A 21,751-nucleotide genomic window follows, 5' to 3' on the forward strand; every position below is an offset into this window, starting at 1 on the left:
TTTGTGTGTGACACACACGTACACACTTGAACCTGGCATCCGGAGGTCTCGGGTTCGAATCCCGATGGAATCCCATTTTCTTTGCTCAATTTTTCCACTAATAAATATTATTCATTTCTGGTCAGTTTTTCTGTTTGCATTTGTTGAATACAGTAAGTGTTAGGTTAGCATGGAAAGATGAAGGTATGATAACTTCACATTGACAAAATGAGAAGTAAGCCTACTCTGTTTCTAGGAGAAAACTCTGTAGTGGTTTCCCATCTGGGAGACAATATACGGTGCATTTGTGTCAGAGAGAGCAATATCTTTTCAAGATGGCAATTTTGCAAATCTCGCCGCAAATATCAGTGGACTCGCGCAAATAGAAAACTACAAAATATACTACAGCACTTTGTGATATTCCGTAACTGAATGTATTGGGGATTAGTTAAATATTATTACACAGGGCAGACCGTGATAGTTATGTTACGTGCTGATCTATTTTCATCATGTCAGGTCCTTGCAAATCGATGTGTGTCATGGGAGACAGATGACATATCCCACAATGCACTGGGACATGCCGGACTTGCTCGCCAGGTGTCGCTGCTGCTGACCAACCACCTAGCTCGCGCCACGGAGACCTGTGGTAATGAAGCGGCGGGCAGCGAAGCCCTTCAAGAGGTTCTCAGTCTACTCAACAACCTTTCAAGGTGATGAAACTTTCCAACCATTGTATGTGCCCATACTCCTTTACAAATTTGTATGTGTGTATGTACAGTACGTGTATGTGTATACTACAATTGTAGGCACATTTCATTTCAATAGATACTCTTACTTGAAATCTGTTCAGTTATCTGTCAAGACAATTGAATTAAATTCACATTTAATTTCAGTAGATACTCTTGCATATAGTCTGCTCAATAATCTCAAGACGACAAATATTCTGAAAAACTGAACACATTCTCTCCTGTGTGCTCTTACATTTGTGTGTGTGATACTGTCTGTATAATTTCCATTTGTGTGTACTCGCTCTTTTAAAACCTAAATATATTGGCATGGTTCTCATACTATTCTATTAAATGTCTATTGGATACAAGAAAAATGCTTGTTCATATGCATCACTCATTTTTGGCTGTTTAGATATATATATACATTTTATATTTATTTTTTTTTTTGGGGGGGGGGAGTCTTATATACTTTTTTTTGAAAGGCAAGAGTAAATCTTATATTAAAATCCTTCAATTTGATTTTTTCTTTTTTTTTTTGCTTTAACTTTAAATTGTTAAAGGAATATGATGGCATACAACCTCCAGACAAAATTATTTAGACAGACTGTTTCAATATCCCTCCATCCACATGTGTGCAGGAGTCGCATGGGGCGTGCCATCCTCAGCCAGCCAGCCTGTGTCTCCAAGCTCCTGTCTCTCCTCCTGGACCAGCGTCCCTCCCCCAAACTGGTCCTCATCATCCTCCAGCTCTGTCGCGTGGCTTTGCCCCTCATGAGCGCTCAGGACTGTGCCCACGTACGCCTGCCGGTGTGGGGGTCGGAGCTGGACACACCCGGCGCCGGCGCGACTTCCGACGGGGGAGATGGAACATCGGTTGCCGACGGCGATCCACCGGCCCGCATCGCCAGCCTTCTCCTGGCTAAGCTTGGAGACTGTGTGGTGCCAGGTGAGCTGGTTCAAAATTTTATTTTGATGTCCTGCCTGTTTGCTGAAAAAAAAAAATGTCTTGTGACAGTTTAGAATTCCATTACAACTTTGTCGTAGTATCTGGAAGGAGTTAGCATTGTTTCCCCTTTCATCCAAGAATGGACAGAGTCACAAATAGTTTGTAAAAGGTTCATTTTATGTATTAAAAAAGGTGTAATGTGTTAATGTGATCCTCATATGCATTTACACAGTGAAGACTCTTGTACAAAGTGCAGCTTTGATTTTAGGTCAGAAGCATAAGTACACTAGTGGAGATACATTTTTTTGATCTTCAAGTTGAATGAAATGTGTAAGTTGTGACCATTTAATCAACCAACTCTTGCCACACGTTGCATTTTCTTATGATGCCTGGGAAACTGAAACCTCTCCTCACAACTCTCTTCCCCCTTTGTATCCTCCAAAGGCTGCCAGACCATGCTGGCCCCTGAGCAGCTCGGTCACTTCCCGTCAAGTAGCTTTGTGCCCAGCCGCGAGGATGACCTCGAGGACCAGGATGGCAGACTGTCCGTATTCCTCCACAAGAGGGAGGACCAGACCTCCAGGGAGGTGATCCAGGCACTGCTCAGGTGAGGACCAGAGGGGAAAGGGTCCAGCTTTAGCAGGTGAATGTTATCATTGCATGCCCCAAGATACTCCAAAGATGAACTGGGAAACACTATTTGCCAGAATTAACAAAGGTGGTTTGAATCACGTCCATGGTTGATTTAGTCCATGGACTAAAACAAGTGTCAATTATATGTACTTTGCACATGTGCATGTTAGTGCAGGTGCATTTGTTATTGGATGTCCATTGGTATGTGGAATCTGTCAAGCACATTTAAGCAGATGATATTTTCATAATCCATGAACTAAATTTAAACTACCCTCATGGATCGCAGCTGACAAGTATTTTGAAAAGGATGGAGAATGCCATATATAGCTTCTGCATGCAACTTTGAGTAGAGGATGTTTGGAAAAGGTTTTTGACTAAAGTGATCTTTGGCTAGTTTACACTCTTGAAATCATTGGTCTCTTGTCAGAATATACAGGCTGAAAATGTTGTTTCTACATACTTACATGTATTTCATGTGGCAACAGACTGATGGTGCAAAGAACTGTAGATATTACACAGTGTATAAACACAATTTCAATTTAGTTCAGTTCAATTCAATAATGGTCTAAATGTAATACTTGCATCACAACTACAAAAACTGTATTATGCATGGTTTACGTATTAAAGAGATAACATTAAAATGGATTACAACACAAGTTTGACAGGCATACCCTCACAAACACTTTGACACAGGCACATACACATACATACATGTATACACAAATACATACCAGCAAACAGATGCAATGACACCTTAATTTGAGTGTCGAGTGTGTAGGCTGTGATACTTGTTACATTAGAGCAAAAACTTGATTCCTATCGGATGCAGGTGTGAATGAATGTTACTCATAGGATGGAAATATTTCAGCCCAACAAAAGTCACTTCATGCACAAACATCATTTGAAACAACCCCCACCCCCCCCAAAAAAAAAAATGTGAGACTACTGAAATATTGTGTGCCCTTTTGTCAAATTTCCTTTTTTCTTTTGGTCTGAACAGCTCGGAGGGCCGACCATTCCGTCTGGGGAGCGGTGCAAACATGGAGAAGGTCTTGCGAATGGATCGCAATATGCATACTGTAAGGAGCAATTTTTTTTTTTTTAATTTGTTCCTGTTTTTCTGCAACACTGCTCATTTGTATGTGATGTGGAAAAAATATGCTAGAAAAGGCAGAACTTTCAGCTTTATCAAGCTTACTGCCGTTTTATCATATAAGTCTGTAGAGTATTATTCCAGTTGACAGTATGTGACTATTTCTTAGAGGCTTCTTGCCTTCCAGTCAAATTAATGTCACATTTCATGGTAAATCTATCTGAACAAATATTATGTGCAATAAGACATGAAAACTATTCCATCCTTGATCTTTTTATCACCCATGTCACTGTTTGTCAGACTATGAATATTGAAGCTATTTAGTAATTAATTACGATAGAAATGTGCTGTGCATGGCTGTCATGTCAAATGTGAACAATTTCAAAGTTGTGAACAAACTTTAGGAAGAATATATGTATAATACCCACAGTTGTCAGAAGCATTCCAAAATTTAATCCCAGTGGCCTTTGCTTCACAGATGGGTAAGGCTGAACTCTTCACCGAAGATGCGGCCACAGCCATCCAGAAGGCAGGCAAGCTGGCCCAGTCTGGCTTCATTGTTAGCGTCGGTGCTCCGGTGGAGGTTGCCGACCCAGAGAACAGCAACAAGGAGAAGTTGAAACTGACTGCTGAGGCAGTCTGTCGGGAGAAGAATGCTGAGCTAGCTAGGTAAGCCAATGAGTTTGGATTTATAGACTTTTTGCAACCAGTATTTAGTGTTGGTGAGTATGTCATACAGAGTTTCAAAATATTCCAGGATGAAAAGACTATCTTTGTATTTGTTGTTTGAAAGTTTTGCTTGGTGATGTGAATGAGGAAGGGAACATCTGTTTATCTTCAGTATCTTTTTTTTTTGTTCCTTGTATGAAAATGCAAGCATATAAAGTTCATTACATTACAGCCAGTTTTGAGCAAATATTCCTGATTGCTTTTGGCAAGATATCCAGAATTTTTTTTCTATAAGATGATGATAATTATAAAGCTATATGAAATTATAATGCAATGCAAAAGACGTGGTTTTGTTGTCCCCGGGTTTTGAGTAAGAAAGTGCTTGTGACTGTTCTCCACCATGACCGAGGAATAAAAGGCTCATGTATTATGATTTAGCCTAGACTTTAAAAAAGTCTGATTTGATGAATTCACATGGAAATGCAATAAATTCACTCAGTGCATTTTTCTAATGTGACCTCCCAGAACCGACCCCGTGCGACCTTTCATCAGTGGGCACGTTGCCAACAGCATGGCCTCGGAGGTCATCGCCCTGATGCACAGCCTCCTGACGGCACCGGAGTCAAACACGGCTGAGATCTGGGCATCGGCTGTGGAGAGGGTAGGTCAATGTTCTTCCCATGCCTTGGTTATCGGGTCAATAGCCCCAGAAGCTTGTGAATGGAGTACAAAGTCTGAAGGTCTTTGAACTTGCGATCTGTTGGGAGTATGTGGTACAGTGAACTTCTGTATTAAGTTCCTTGTGATCATGAATGTTTTTGTTATGGGTGTTTTTCTATTCCCTAGTAGGGTGCCAAAGACCTTCATGCTGCATGTTTTCTTTAAGTGTGTGGGGGATTGTTTATTTTTATTTTTTGAAGGAATATGTTTGCTATGTGTGACTTCAGTGAGAGAATATTCAAAAATGTTTGATGTGTTTTGAGCTTCATATCCCCGCAGAGACAAAATTTCTACCTGCTGCCAAACACAACAGGAGTTAGAGAATTTCTCTTTGTGCACAAATCATTGCAAATCATTGTTAAAATGCAGTGATAGGGCAATGACAAGGTTTGAAATTCACCCATATGGGAAGGGTGCACAGTAACCTCCATCCCCCCCCCCACATTGTTGTGGTAAGTTTTGCAGAATCTAAGATTTTCCATTCATGAATTCTTTTTGTCAGACTCTTGTATGCAATTTTTTAATGCCCATATTTTGTTGTGATTGACTGTGCTGATAGGATCTTTTTTTTCCACATGGTATATTCCTGCAATTGATATGATCTGAATGTATAAATGTATTTGAACCTAACCACTTAAAGGACAAGTTCACCTTCATAAACATAAGGATTGAGAGAATGCAACAATATTAGTAGAACACATCAGTGAAAGTTTGAGGAAAATTGGACAATCGCTGCAAAAGTTATGAATTTTTAAAATTTTTGTGTTGGAACCGCTGGATGAGGAGACTACTACAGCTTGTGAGTCATATGCGTACAACAGTATAAAGAAAATGTAAAAGAAAATTCATCATATTTCATTTTTTTCGCATAATAAAAGAGCTCTTGACTTGCCTCTTTCTAAAGGCAGGGGGAATAATATTGCCCATAACATTTGTCGGTAACGAGTCAGGGGAATGTGTACTTTTTTCAAAAGATGGAATTTTGTGAAATTCTCTTTATATTTTCCTTATATTGTTGTACGCAAGTTATTCATACACTGCAGTAGTCTTCTCATCCAGCGGTTGCTGCACAAAAATTTTAAAAATTCATAACTTTTGAACGGATTGTCTGATTTTCCTCAAACTTTCAATGATGTGTTCTACTAATATTGCTACATTCTCTCAATCCTTATGTTTATAAAGGTGAACTTGTCCTTTAAAGGACAAGTTCACCTTCATAGACATGTGGGTTGAGTGAATGCAGTAATATTAGTAGAACACATCAGTGACAGTTTGAGGAAAATTGGACAATCCATTCAAAAGTTATGAATTTTTTGAAGTTTCTGCTCAGTCATGGCTGGATGAAAAGACTACTATAGCCTGTGATGTCACACGTGTACAACGATATAAATAAAAAATAAAGAAAATTCAACATATTTCTATTTTTCTCATGTAGCAAAAGAACACTCAACTTCTCTCTTCAGAAGGCAGGGGGAATAATATTACCCTTAACATACATTGTACGTCTGTGACAAGTCGAAGAAATGTGCACTTTATTCAAAAAGTAAAGTTAACTTTTGAACAGATTGTCCGATTTTCCTCAAACTTTCACTGATGTGTTCTACTAATATTGCTGCATTCTCTCAATCCTAATGTATATGAAGGTGGACTTTTCCTTTAACTATTACCAGCCTGCCACAGACAACCTGTAAAAGCCCATTTTGGGAAGAGTAATAAGGTGTTTACACCAGATTTATGGTAAGTATGTAATTTCGTTTCCCTTTCCCTGTCTCCTTGATAGGTCCTGTCACATGCCCTGGACCAAGTACCAGCCATTGTCTCCTCTCAGGCCAGTCACTTGGCCCTCCTGGCCTCCCAGCCCCAGGGTTCATCCGTTGATCAACTCCTCTCCACATGTCGCCAAGTGGTGGCAGCATTCTGCGCCCTTGGCGGCTTTCAGGATTGTGTCAAGACTGGAGCTACAGCAGAGGTACTTATTTTCTCCGCAACCATTATAAAAGCAGACTTTAAAAAAAAATCTTAACGAATTATATATGTATGTTTTCATGTACACATATATGACATATTCTTGGCACAATTCACCAACACTACATTTTGATTTTAAAAAATGTTGTTGTTGACTACATCCTTAATCGAAAGATGCAATATTTTGATGTGGCAAGTTTTTAATTTGATTACGATGGTAAGTTTTCAAATTCTTAGAACAGTGAAACTTGATGTTACTCTGGCTCTCTCTCATTCCATTTGTGCTTTGCCAGTGTAATATCTTGGTGATGACTGTGTACAAATCTTACTGCAATTCCACAGCTTTGTGCAGTTTGTAGACAAACAATATCTCTTCCCAGTTTTGCTTGTTTTGAAAAGTAAATTAACCCATTGAGGACAGGCTGATTTAGCTAGAACACGCATTTCCCATAGACACTTGCCCGAGTATACTCAGGACTCATCCTCAATGGCCCGAATTCACAAAGGTGGTACAAATGAAACCATGGTTTAAACCATGGATAAAAACCATGGAGCGCCAAGTGTCGCATGGAATATTTTGTTACGAAATCAGTCATTTCGTCGATGAAATGATTATTTTGTAACGAAATGACAACATTTTGTAACTAAATGAACATTTCGTCCACGAAATGATAATTTTGTTAACGAAAAGGTCATTTTGTCGATGAAATGACCAATTTCGTAACGAAATATTCCGTGCGACACTTGGCGCTCCATGGTTTTTGTCCATGGTTTAAACCATGGTTTCATTTGTACCACCTTCGTGAATTCGGGCCAATGGATTAAAGTAAAATGCAATTTCTCATGATATCCTACTTGCCTATTTGCAGAGTTCATGACTCTTTTGTTTATTGCATTCCAAACTCCAGGTGCATAGTGTCCATTCTCCCACCCCACCCTGTTTATACCTAAGGCAGAGTAAATGCCAAACAAACAGTATCATTGTAGATTGCAGTCACCCCTTGGACAAAGAAAATCACACCTTGGATAAAGAAAATCAATAATATTGATTTGTACACTCCTCATTCTTCTTTTGTTGTGAAGAAGATTATTATAACTATTATTTGTGACCACCTGTTTAATTGTTTTCTCATTGTCAGGGTGAAGAAATATACAACTTTGTTTTTTACATATTTGACAAACAACTTTCCTAGGGCAAGTTTGAAGGTTAATAAACTTATGTGTGTAAGATGTCAACAACTTAGCTAGAGCTTCTCATAGGCCATGTGCACATGGTCACCCTATTATCGATGATAGGCTAAAGCAAATTAGGTTTTCACTGTGAGTTGCATTCATATTGTGCTTACTATTGATGATGGTACTCATTGTTAGCCAGCATTGATACATGGAAGTGCAGTGCACTGTGCGCAATGATCCCCATTTCAGGCATGCCAAGCATTTGCCCAAAACCTCCCTGGTATTAGTACAGTGATTAATTGTGTTCATTTACCAGAACTAATTCAGCACTCACAGACATCTAGCTAAACAGTGAGCTTGTTGTTGACTATGTTTACATGGGCCCACTAATTGCAATGCTTCTCAGGGGGTGCTCTCGTCATAGAGCAACATGCACCCTGACTGCAAGATTTCTTGTGGGTAGGAGCATTGGGTAACTCTGAGTTAGCTAACCGCGACTTATGTTCACGTGGAACCTAGCTTTATTTAGGGACCCTTTGGGCTCCATAGTCATCAAAGTTAGCGAACTCCAAGATAATTTAAATTTCAGGCAGCTCTTTTGTGAACCAAACTATGAACTGTGCATTGTATGAACAGGAATGCCAAGTAAACAGAGTATTGATGTAGATTGCAGTCACTCATCAGATACAAAAACAAATCCATAGGCGTTTTCACATCAGCCCGATGTTTCGAAATAGCGCGCTATTTTCTGACTTGGGAAATTAAAAAATATCTCGAGCTTGGATTTTTATCAGGCTGATGTGAAAACGCCTGATAATACGGATATTTTTAGCTGCTCTTTCTTTTGTTGTGAAGAAATTAATCATGAATTTGTAACTGTTATAACCAACCACCTGTTCAGTTGTTTTCTTATTGTCTTTCTGAAAGAAATATACAACTTTGTTTTTTGCATATTTGACAAACAACTTTCTCAAACAAAGTTTAAAGATTAATGATCTCACATGTGTAAGAGGTCAACAACTTTTACTGAATCAAAGACAGGGCCAATTTTATACCACAAATGTCTGATATGCCAGTATGGTACATATAGAGTGTATTTAGAGTGCCTTTGTTCATTCATAGTGTGTACTCTTCTTCATAAGTCATGACAGAATTATCAGAATATACTGTATACGCTGTTATTTTTGCGTACAGATATTTTCGCAAATGATGAAGTCATAGACATTTTCGCGAGATGTTGTTTTCGTGAATTGACTTCGACGCTTAATATGTTAATGCTGTATCAACAAAGCGCATGGAGGCATTTTCGCGTGTTGTTAAATTCACGATCCAACTGTGATTCGCGAAATTCGCAAAAATTAAACCCTCTCGAAAATAACAGCTTACACATTATAAGAGACTGAATGCAAAGGTCTTTAATAGGTCCAGACAGCTGAAAGTTTGAACAGCTGTTTAAAAACAAAGTTGAATATAAGAGTGCTATTCTGTGGAGACATACAAAATTCATGTGTTCTCAACTTGGTGTTTGCAGTTTCATGCTTCATATCTTTGTGATTACATTATGCAATATGTGGCTGTGTAATTGTTGACCGATTTTGTTTTTCTTGCCAGTATTCAAGTGGCATAGCTGGACACTAAAGGAATCATGTAATTTTTCAATTTTAGCAGGAAATTAAGTTAGTGATGAAAAGTTTGCCCTGAAAAAAAAATAGAAATGAATATCTAATAACCCAAGAATACTTTATTTTTTCCCATGTCTGAGCTAAGTTAATTTGGGTTGCGCTGCAAGACTCTTTGCTCATTGGAGATATTTTTCATGTGTGCCCAGATTGTTGGTGAGGGATGCACTCCCATTGAGGTCCAGGTTCTGACCATCTCAGAGCATCAGGGTGTAGCATCCGTCTCCATCAAGGATGCAGATGTTCCCAAGATCAGCAACCCAATGGATGTTTCCGTGGCCCGACTCCAACCTCCCAAAAATATAGTAAGATAAATTTTCTTTGCTATTCTCGAAGGAATGGAAACTGTATTGATTTTTATGCAATATGTGCTTCACATCTTCAGTGTCTGTCAACACACTTCTATCCCAAATACTGTAAAACCAGAATTTTCATGTGTATGAAACAGTTTTGTGAGGATCCAAAATTTGCAAAAGTAGAATGCATGTGAAAGTGTTTTTGTCTACACAGCACATTGACTGCCAATGGAAATTCGCAAAAGCTTACAATGCCATTGGCTCCATTTCACGGAAGTTTCACAAATTCCAGTAACTTTTCTCTTCCTTGTAATGTTAGTGAGTGTGTCAGTCATTGTGAACTTTAAAGAAAGGAGATTGTTCCCAGGCCTTTAAAGTTATGAGGTATAAATCCCAGTAGGCATTGAGCTACATCTGCAAGATGAGAGGTTGCAAAATCATTGCTGCGATGTATTATAAAGTCTCAAACACGAAAACGTTCACATGTTTTTGAATGGAATTCCCTAAACTGTATAAGAAGAATAGCCTTTAGAAAAGACATTTCTTGGTCTTGTTTTTTTTTTTTTTTTTTTTCTGCTCGAACTAACTGACTCTACATCTCTTTTCACCCGTCCCAAAGGTGCTTCCCCTGCAGCAGCTGTCAATCACAGAAAAGCTGGTCTCAGCCCTCCACAGCCTACTGCTACCACCGGAGGGGAAAGGGGCGTGTCCCATGCTAGTACCTCTCCCGGCTGTTGGGGATGGGAACAGCCAGGCCATGGCAACCTGCAGGGTCCTGGCTGAGATCAGCAGCAGGTATGGATATGAGGTCATCGTAACAGCCTCGTTTATTTCTATGGTTGAACAGGTTTATTGTTAATAGTCCCACCAATTCAAATTCTTGTTGTCTACATCTGTTGTCCTACAGACATGTCTTTCTGCTTGTGAAATGGTGGAGTCTAGTTATATTCATCCTGAGGTTATGTGATTTTTATGTACTTCTTACATGCTATTGTTTACTTAAAATATTCTTCCCTTATATTTTGTGTCATGATTGTTTATAAAAAAAAGTGAATTGATTAAATTTGCAGGAAAAAAAAAGAAAAAGAACTAACAGCATAAATATTCTGCATTGTATTCAGAATAACTGTCCACTATCACAGTGCCATTTCCTGCATTTTTAAATGGGTGCAATGTACTGCAGTATTTTCATTTTGAGTATGAAACCTTAGCAGAAAGTATATACTGCAGTCAAGTATTTATGGCATGTCACACATAGAGTAATGTTGGGTATGAACTCCTATGAAGTTTGAAAGCCTCGCAGAAAGTTCCTGCCGTAAGCTGGTGTTACCACTGGAATTTTTCTTTTGTGTGTGTGTTTTCTCCCTGCAACAGAGCATGTGCTGTCCTGGCCCACCACATGACAGATCAGGCCTTTGCCAATGAATTTGTGCGGCAGACCAACCTGCCACTGGAGGTGCTCAAGTCGCTCTCCCAGCAGTGCGGGACCGGGGAGAGGCAGCCAGTGGTGGCGGCCCAGTGTGAGAGGCTGCGCATGCTGTACCGCGACTGTGCCAGACCCCCCACCCCACCGGCCAAGCAGACCTCTTCTAGTGTGAGTCACTTTTCATGTCATCATCTTCTACTTCTTACATTCTTCTCCTTCTCCTCCTCCATCTTCTTCTTGAATGAATGAATAAAGGAAGGAAGGAATGGATGAATTAAGGAATTGATGAATCCATTATGCAATGTAATAATAATCATTATACACCTGTACAGTCTTCTTCTTCATCATCATCATCGTCTTCTTCTTCCTCTTCTTCTTCTTCTTCTTCTTCTTCTTCTTCTTCTTCTTCTTCTTCTTCTTTTTCAGCTTCTTTTCCTTCTCTTTGATGATATGCATTTCAAGATTTTATGATCCTTTGAGATGGTATTGATGTTTGTGCATCATAAAAGCAACAAAAGTGCAGTGATTCATTTGCAAGTGGTTCACTAAGAAAACAGTCGAAATTCAGGTGTAGTATTTATCTGCAACAGTCCCTACTCAATGTCGCTGTCACAATCATTGTTTATTTGGAGTGTTTGTACACTCTGTTGGCTCTTTGTCTGCAGAATGTACACTGCTTGTTTTTCCATTAGACATCAAAATTGCTGGTATTCTCAGTTGAAGTGTATGTAGTGGGTAGTTTACAAATAGATGCCTTCACTGCGACTATTCATTTTTGGTGATGGCACAAATTCTTAGGAACTGTAATGGTACATGTACATGTTATAGCAGTTTATTAAGTGTACAGTAATGAAGCATTCACATAAACAAGCTCATGCTGCAATATCATAACAGTATTGTTGAGTAATGATGATATGTATGATAATGATGATGATAGGTATGTTGCTTTTACAGAAACATGATCATCATAGTGAAATTACGAAAGATATTGTAATACTTTCTTAGACCTACTATGTTATGATGAATTTGGTAGACGATGCAGTTTATGCTTTTCTTTCTCTCAGTGAAGAGTTCGCACACTTGAGCACTACCAGTGACCATATCATTGTGTTAAGATGGCAAAATAACACATGCACACCAATATGACAGTGCAATTTACATTGGTTACAGTTGCAGGATATGACCTTTGACCCTGCTAGAGCCTATCCACCATCGAAGGCTTGTCTCTTTTCTCGATGCATGTCCTGTCTCACCTTCCTGGGTGACCCCACGACCTCTGGAGGACTGCCAGCAGGGGTCATGTGCTATGCCTCTCAGCCAGTTCCAAGTCAGGTGAGAAACAAACCACCAGACAGGATTCAAGACGGGATTGTAGACAGACAGATAGACATTGGACTAAATGTAACCCATGGACGTGATAAAAGTTCATGGTACAGACATACAAACATATAACCACACTGTGGGACAAACCCATTTGACAGATGGGGTGCCAACTCTGCTATGAACCTTGTAATGGATTTCTTACACATAGTTCGAGGATTCCTCACAGGGATTTATTGGTGACATGTGTTTGTCTGAATTTTACTGTACTGCAATATGTGCCATATTCTTACCACACATTAGCTCTTTCAGCACATTGCACATGTCGAGTGATTTAGACAGGGTAGGCCTGAGCAGATTTCTTTTACATGTGTTGCCAGTGTGAAAATCAGAATAGAATAGAATACACATCATGAGAGAGGGCTACACCCCTTTCCCTCTGAACTAGTTTGTATGTTTAGTCAAGTGACAAGTAATCCATGACAAGCAGCAAGTAATCCCTGATGTGTTTAAGAAATATCAGTTTCATCTACTTCTTTCCCAAGGCGCCCTCGTTCTACTGGGAGCTGGAAATCTGTTCTTATGGTGACGCTGCCGAGGACTCGGGACCCAACGTGTCAATGGGTTTGGCCCCGCCCGCCCAAAAGAGGGAAGGGACTAGCAATTGGACCAATCCGATTGGAACGGTGCTGTTCCCAGTGTAAGTCCAACCTTCAATTTTTGTCCCCGCCGAACGAGTTCGAGCAGGGGACTATGAAACGGGCTCCGTACGTGTGTGTGTCCGTGTGTCTGTCCGTGTGTCCGTCCGTGTGTGCGTCCGTGTGTGATCAAAATCTTCAATTTGCTACTTCTCTGTCATTTATGAGCCAATTTGATTCTGTTTGCTTTATATGATAGCACTACATGGGAGCTTTGAAACTTCTACACAGAATTTCAGTTGTGACCTTTGACCTATATTGTACATTTTGCTACAAAATGCTACTCCTTCGCCATTTCTAACCCGATTTTGATTCCGTTTACTTTATGTGATGGCACTAGGTGAGGGCTTCAAAACTTCTACACAGAATGTTGACCTTTGACTTCTTTGACCTTTGACCTTGATTTTTGACCTATATTGTACACTTTGCTACAAAATGCTACTCCTTTGCCATTTCTAACCCGATTTCGATTCCGTTTGCTTTATGTGATGGCACTACATTTTGTAGGTGAGGGCTTCAAAACTTCTACACAGAATTTTGACCTTTGACTTCTTTGACCTTGATTTTTGACCTATATTGTACATTTTGCTACAAAATGCTACTCCTTCGCCATTTCTAACCCAATTTCAATTCCGTTTGCTTTATGTGATGGCACTAGGTGAGGGCTTCAAAAGTTCTACACAGAATTTTGACCTTTGACTTCTTTGACCTTTGACCTTGATTTTTGACCTATATTGTACATTGGCTACAAAATGCTACTCCTTCGCCATTTCTAACCCAATTTCAATTCCGTTTGCTTTATGTGATGGCACTAGGTGAGGGCTTCAAAACTTCTACACAGAATTTTCACCTTTGACTTCTTTGACCTTTGACCTATATCGTACATTTTGCTACAAAATGCTACTTCCGGCGGGGACATATGTTACGCACCGCGTAATTTCTACTTTTCCTTGTTTTTTAATGAGATTCTTGCTGTCAGTGTTGTACTGTACATAGGACCTAGAGTGAGGAATTGCTTAGGACAAGTAGATCGTAGTATGGAAAACTTAGGGTTACTTTAATTCAGTTCAATTTAACCAAGGGAGCTTTACTTGGTTTAAAAACAGGTAACAGGGCATTCAAATATGGTTCTGAAGAATTTTCATACTATTAGTGCCCCTATGATATTTTGTGCACTGATAAGTCTTTAGTAGAGTGAATATTCCAGTTGGTTTGTATAGTTGATTGATATACAGTATATCCCCCAAAAAAATTACAATCAGATTTTCGCATTGATAACACCCAATCTGATTAAACTGTCTAAATGCTACCTCAAGGTCTTAGAATATAACATTTTAGCTCTATTTTGCAGAAAACCCCATTCGATTTGGTTAAGCGGTCATAGAGAAATGTGGATTGTTGTATAGCATGTCATGAGTCTGATTCTTCCAAGTTTAGCACTTTGATGATCTTGTGTGTGAATACAATAGACAGAACTTGGAGGGAAGAGATTCCGGACATCCTCTAAAAAATTCCTCATTTCTCTTTGACAACTGAAGCAAATCGAATGGGGTTTTCTGTAAGATGTGGGCAGTGAGTTATAGTTTCATACCCTGAATTTGTATTTAGATTGATTCAATATTTTTAAAGATATCATTGCGGAGGGTCCCGTTGTAATTTTTTGGGGGGACATACAGTATATATATATGTATATTTCTAATGTAAGATTTTATTCACCATTTATAGCCATTGGAGATTTTGAATGCAGTAATGCCATGGAGCAAGTTTTGTCTAGCTAAATTTGTAGTATTTCACTGTAGCATGTTCTGAATGTTCATTTTACCACTTTTCTTGCCCGAATGCTATGCACATGTAGGAGTGGACATGCCATACACTACAGTGGGGCCAGCCTGCTTCGCTGGAAGAGCGTCCGTCTGGACATTGTTCTCAAAGTTGGAGACACCATTGGGATGGGCTGGCAGCGCAACGAGGACACGTCATCGTCAGTGGCAGCGGCCAGTGGCGGGGAGGGCGTCCCAGGTCAGCCAGCCATGGGGCACGTCTTCATGACCCTCAACGGCCATAAATTTGCCCCCACACTTGAGGAGGTCAGCAGTGGACTCTGGCCGGTGGTCCATGTCCAGAAGAAGGTATCCAGTGATGGGTTGGTGGTGATATGGGCGATGTGTGTGATCCTCATGTTGATTACAAAGATGATGATAATAATGGTAAATGTCCAAATGATGTTCATGGAGATGTGATTGTTTGAGAACTAATGATAAAGTTGATTTGCAATTGTTAAGATAATCGAGAAGTTGGTGCAGATAATTATTGTAATGCATTAGTGACACTAGCGTGGTGTGGCAGTACATTTGTAGCTTTGGGTGTGATATTTCATTAGGCGCAGTTAGGGTTGATGATGAAAGTGCTGTTGAATGAGGCAGCTACGATGATGATGTTGAAATTGAGAGAGATGTTATGAATGTAACAATTTTGTGGATGATAAAAAAAACTAAAACTTTCACTGAGTGTTTCACTAGTCTGTCTACATCTTTCCATATTATCATTATTATTACCATTCTTATATAGCACTTAATACCTTTGACAAGGTCTCTATGCACCTGAGAGAGAGAAAGAAGAATACAAGGAAAACATGAATAAAGAAACAATAAAATGCTGCCTAGATCAGCATCTAACAATCACTATGCTACCTTTTAAATAGATAAGTTTTTAAGGATGTTTTGAACTTTTCTATGGTACTTGTATGCTTAATGTCATTTGGGATGCTGTTCCATAGTTCATTGATTGCATTATGTAAATGTTTAATGGGAACTTTCCATTCAGCAGAATCCAGTCACAGATTTACATATCCTCTCCCCCCCCCTCCACGTTATTCTGCTTTCCAGAACACCCAGGTCAGAGCCAACTTTGGCAGCCGACCCTTTGCCTACGTGGACGGCCACTGTCACCACACAGCGGCCATGGAATCCTCCGACTCCATGGAGGAGATTACAGCAAACTTTGGCGCCCTTCCCTTCCATGGGGACTTCGACAGCGACAGCGACCACGAGAGCCTGCCCCCGGAGACCCCCACCGCCCAGGCATCGACCACGCTCACTGCAGATGCTGGGATCAATTTCAAATTAGCAACTCCACAAAAGATAAGAAAAGGTAAACTATAGATAGGATTCACCGGTTTAGAACACTGCCATGGAAGAGTTCTGCCAATTAATTGGCATGAAATTTATTATGAGGATAGAATTTCCACATGTACGTCAAAAACAATCATCAATGTGATGAATTTGCTGTTCAACTCTATTTTGTTCTGCAGATTATTGCAATCATCTTCGTAGTAACATACATGCCATATATTTCGGGATCTAATTTTTCTGAATCGGGACTTTCTCGCAATTTTGCAAGTAGTTTAAGTTATGATCGTGGAGTACAGCAGTGGACAAACAAATGTATGCGTGTACGATGCATTCATGCTGGGCTCAGAGTTAATATTTTTTTTGCATGTTTTGAAATTCTCGAAAAGCATCCGAGTCGCAAAATTACTGAAAATAAAATGCAAAATATATGACATATACAGTAGTAAGTTCACACACTGTTAAAGACCAAGCTTTTTCTTTGTTATCTCATTTCCCTCTGCCAGAATATGATATTGCGGAGTCACAGCACTACAGTCTGCCCGGTGCCTATGCTGACTTCACTACAACGGGCCTCTCCCAACACCAGGGGGCGCCCTCTGCCACGGCAGATGATTCCGACGATGATGACCGAGATGGGGAAGGGCAGCAGGACCACGTGGCACTCCTCGTCAGGGCCTGGGAGCTCAAAGTCTTCCCCGTCATCCGGCGGAGGTTTAGGAATGAAGCGGAGCGAAGGTCGGGCTTGGAGCAAATCAAAGGAGCCTTGCAGCTGGGTATGTCTTCTTTTAGTCTTTCTTCTAAGCTGTCTCTGTCTTCACAAAATTTCATCAGATTTGTATGTAGTGTTATATCAGCAGTAAGATTATATTGTCCATCAATTGAAGGTGATATAGCTATTCCCTAATTTTTCTTCCTTTTTTTTTGAGGGGGGGGGGGAGGGGGGGAAACATGTAAGTGCATAGAATTAATTGGATCAAAGCGACAGAATGATTTGACAAGTGATCTTTGGTCCTTTGAAGATCAGAAATACTTAGCAGCATAGTAGTACTGTTCACAAACAGATGTGATATCTATTTTTTCATATTGTGTGCATCTCTGTTAATATTAAAGTCTCTTCATTTTGCCCTTTTCCCCATTAGAAAAGCAACACTAGACATTGTACATTACCAATGAAGGTTATTGAATGAAGACCCCACCAATCTTAAAAACTCTTTGAATGGCTGTAGGCATGACAGACATTGCACGGCAGACCGTAGAGTTCCTGTACGAGGAGAACGGCGGAATCCCGCGCGACCTGCACCTGCCGACGATCGACGACGTCAAGGTGGAGGCGGCGCGCTTCACAATCGACAAGGTGCGCAAGGGCACCACCGTGCTGATCCGTCCCCTGGGGGAGGAGAGCACCGGTGCTGCTGGAGGCACTCTGGTGCCCAAGTATGCCATTCGTAGCATGCTGAAGACCCTGGGCCTGGCTGGTGTTGTCCTCGACGTCGATTCGGTGAGTGGTAAAGCACTAGATAGATATTTACTATTGTTGTCCCCGCCGAACAAGTTCGAGCAGGGGACTATGAAACGGGTTCCGTACGTGTGTGTGTCCGTGTGTCCGTCCGTGTGTCCGTCCGTCCGTCCGTCCGTCCGTCCGTGTGTCCGTGTGTGCGTCCGTGTGTGATCAAAATCTTCAATTTGCTACTTCTCTGTCATTTATGAGCCAATTTTGATTCTGTTTGCTTTATATGATAGCACTACATGGGAGCTTTGAAACTTCTACACAGAATTTCAGTCGTGACCTTTGACCTTGACCTTTGACCTATATTGTACATTTTGCTACAAAATGCTACTCCTTCGCCATTTCTAACCCGATTTCGATTCCGTTTGCTTTATGTGATGGCACTAGGTGAGGGCTTCAAAACTTCTACACAGAATTTTGACCTTTGACTTCTTTGACCTTTGACCTTGATTTTTGACCTGTATTGTACATTTTGCTACAAAATGCTACTCCTTCGCCATTTCTAACCCGATTTCGATTCCGTTTGCTTTATGTGATGGCACTAGGTGAGGGCTTCAAAACTTCTACACAGAATTTTGACCTTTGACTTCTTTGACCTTTGACCTTGATTTTTTGACCTATATTGTACATTTTGCTACAAAATGCTACTCCTTCGCCATTTCTAACCCGATTTCGATTCCGTTTGCTTTATGTGATGGCACTAGGTGAGGGCTTCAAAACTTCTACACAGAATTTTGACCTTTTACTTCTTTGACCTTTGACCTTGATTTTTGACCTATATTGTACATTTTGCTACGAAATGCTATCTGTACTCCTTCGCCATTTTTAACCCGATTTCGATTCCGTTTGCTTTATATGATGGCACTAGTTGAGGGCTTCAAAACTTCTACACAGAATTTTGACCTTTGACTTCTTTGACCTTTGACCTTGATTTTTGACCTATATTGTGCATTTTGCTACAGAATGCTACTCCTTCGCCATTTCTAACCTGATTTCGATTCCGTTTGCTTTATGTGATAGCACTAGGTGAGGGCTTCAAAACTTCAACACAGAATTTTGACCTTTGTCTTCTTTGACCTTTGACCTTGATTTTTGACCTATATTGTACATTGGCTACAAAATGCTACTCCTTCGCCATTTCTAACCCAATTTCGATTCCATTTGCTTTATGTGATGGCACTAGTTGAGGGCTTCAAAACTTCTACATAGAATTTTGACCTTTGACTTCTTTGACCTTTGACCTTGATTTTTTACCTATATTGCACATTTTGTTACAAAATGCTACTTCCGGCGGGGACATATGTTACGCACCGCGTAATTTCTACTTTTCCTTGTTGTTGTTGTTATAATAATAATACAGGGTACTTATAATGCGCCAATTCCACATAACTAACATGCTCAAGGCGCAGTAGATGAAGATACACTGTAGTTATGAAATACAAAAATCCTTTCACAAACATGTGCATGAAAATGGATGACACAATAATGATGATGGATGATAGATGTTGTTGTTGTCACCATCATCATCCTTGACATACTTGCATTATGTCGTATATCAGACAATTTGCCTCTTTCCTTTAGATACTAGTGTGCATTTCTTTGCTGTGTGTAAATATTGAATGTCAGCAAGAAGCAGTAGCCACAATCATTCCATACTGTTCAAACAATCATATGTAAGAGGAGACTGTTCTCTGTTGCACAAAAGAAAACCAAAGAAACTAAAAAAATGTGATGTATAGTAACCAGGACATGTGTAGATTCCAGTAGACTTTACTCTTTACAACTACACCAAACATGATAACCTGATAAATCTCACTGTAGCAACATGAGCTGGTCCAGGTTGAGTCCTACCTGAAGAGCGAGGGCGTCCTAGTGCGCTACTGGTATCCGCTCGACATGCTGGAGCGCCCCCAGGGTGGAATGCGGCGAGCCAGCAGCTCACTGACAGGAACGACGTCCATTGACATCTCAAACATTCAGTTGCACAGGTTAGTTACCACAGGTGTCATGGTTACCCTAGCTTTGTATTTATGGAATTATCCAGACTACTGGAAACAAAGAAACTTGCATGGGGATACATGTACATGCCTAAATTAGAGGCAGATATTAATAGAATGTTCCATTCTTTTTAGGGAGTGAAAAAACTTGTAGTTTTGAATTTTTGAACTGCCGTATTTGTCACTGGTAAGCATGAGATAAGTATCGAAAATGATTTGTATCAGAGTTCAATGAAAAAATAATAATTAAGTGTACATCAACACTGTCGAGACAATAGAAAGCATGAAGTATTCACATCTGAAGTTGATTATTTTCATCTTGAACTTAGCACAAGGCACAACCATGGCAAGAAAGGATATCAGTGAAGCATTCTTTTCCTTGTCTATTCCCATAAGCAGACTTTTGGTAGTTGGAGGATTTTGTTTAAGTGCCATGCCTGTAAAAGGTTTTACAAAAGATGCTTTCCCTGTTTGCTCTGTATTCTAAACTAAGACGGGTTTTACTTTTATGGTGTGTGTGCATTCATGTGCAAGGTTTGTTATTGGTGCCACAAGGCAGAAAACTACAGAAGGGAACAGCAATTAAACATTTAAGCATTGCTTCACTGATGCATGATGCCATATAACTAGTTTCCAGGTCCTTCACGATGGTTGTGAATGACTTTCATGAATAGCAGGGCATACAAAACTCAAGTTTGATTTTGTTCAATTTTATGTTGACAGAGAGTTACTGCAGCGAGAGTCGTCTCTGGCCAGCCTATACTGCCGCACAGCTCTCACCAAGTTCCTCTCCCACTGCCAGAGTCCTGAGGTCATCGAAGCCATCCCTTGCTCCTTGGCCCTGTCTCCCGCTCAGCAACCCTCCTCCTCTTCCTCCTCCTCCTCTTCCTCCACCTCCCAAGCTACAGCCGGTGGTGGCACCAGACAGCACATTTCTCACCTCCAGCTCCTGTCCAACCAACTCTTGGCAGCCTCGCAGCAGAACGGCCGCCTGCGGGACCCCTCCCTCCTGACCTCCCGTGGGGTGGGGCGCTGTCTGTCACCCCTCTTGACCCGAAGCCTGACAGCCGTCTTCTACGGGGCCAAGGCGTGGCCTCACCTTAAGCGGGAGCTGGCCATCTCCATAGCTACGGCGGCCCAACAAGGGGAGCGCCACCTGCTGGAACTGACCAATCACATATGTGGAATATTTCAGGTACTGCCCACAGAAATATCCATAATGCCAATATTTAAAGGATATATGGCTTACTACTAATTCTGATATTGTTTTGACCTCTGTATGCCATTTATCTGTTCTTGTGTAGTTAGAGTGGATTATGCTTCAGATTTAAGAAAGTATGACATGAAATCTGTGTCAGTCAAGTGATATGGGACATTTTTGTTACATTTCTGGAAAGATACCTGTCTGTTCTTCTTTCAAAAGTTTTTTTTTCTCTCTTTTTCAAGTAGTATATTGGGTTGTTTTGCTTTTGTGTTTTGTTTTTGTTTTGTTGTTGTTGTTTGGTTTTTTTTTTTTTGGGGGGGGTGAATGTAAATAGAGGAACAGTTATCAGTGAACAGCTGCTGGGTGTCTAAGAAACAGAATCCTATTGTATCTGATACCATTCTGTGATACTTTCCTGACATGTGACCTCGTCCATTATGTGTCTTTATATCAATGACAAATGCACCAAAACATGTGCTATATTCCCATCTTTATGCTGTACTTGTAGGATATCTGAGGATATTGTAGGAGGAGAGTGACAATTTACCTGATGTTGCTTTCATTCTCATTTTTTATTTCAGTAA

General features: G+C 40.3%; 1 protein-coding gene across 1 annotated transcript in view; it reads left to right on the forward strand.

The window, feature by feature from the left end:
- LOC139730129 (probable E3 ubiquitin-protein ligase HECTD4) overlaps positions 1-21,751 on the forward strand; it is a 96,128-nt gene that overhangs the window by 59,873 nt on the left and 14,504 nt on the right. The window contains exons 32-49 of the mRNA XM_071641032.1: positions 496-689; positions 1,346-1,653; positions 2,098-2,260; positions 3,287-3,365; positions 3,858-4,048; positions 4,574-4,709; positions 6,549-6,737; positions 9,738-9,893; positions 10,504-10,679; positions 11,259-11,478; positions 12,481-12,642; positions 13,176-13,330; positions 15,184-15,457; positions 16,214-16,478; positions 16,963-17,232; positions 17,686-17,957; positions 19,788-19,954; positions 20,687-21,158. Coding sequence (XP_071497133.1) covers positions 496-689; positions 1,346-1,653; positions 2,098-2,260; positions 3,287-3,365; positions 3,858-4,048; positions 4,574-4,709; positions 6,549-6,737; positions 9,738-9,893; positions 10,504-10,679; positions 11,259-11,478; positions 12,481-12,642; positions 13,176-13,330; positions 15,184-15,457; positions 16,214-16,478; positions 16,963-17,232; positions 17,686-17,957; positions 19,788-19,954; positions 20,687-21,158 — 3,849 coding nt within the window. The remainder of the gene's footprint in view (positions 1-495; positions 690-1,345; positions 1,654-2,097; positions 2,261-3,286; positions 3,366-3,857; positions 4,049-4,573; positions 4,710-6,548; positions 6,738-9,737; positions 9,894-10,503; positions 10,680-11,258; positions 11,479-12,480; positions 12,643-13,175; positions 13,331-15,183; positions 15,458-16,213; positions 16,479-16,962; positions 17,233-17,685; positions 17,958-19,787; positions 19,955-20,686; positions 21,159-21,751) is intronic.

This window comes from Diadema antillarum, unplaced genomic scaffold, assembly GCF_040938485.1.
Source record: "Diadema antillarum isolate AM-2024a unplaced genomic scaffold, OU_Dant_1.0 seq00000292_RagTag, whole genome shotgun sequence".
In the NCBI taxonomy this organism is placed as follows: Eukaryota; Metazoa; Echinodermata; class Echinoidea; order Diadematoida; family Diadematidae; genus Diadema; species Diadema antillarum.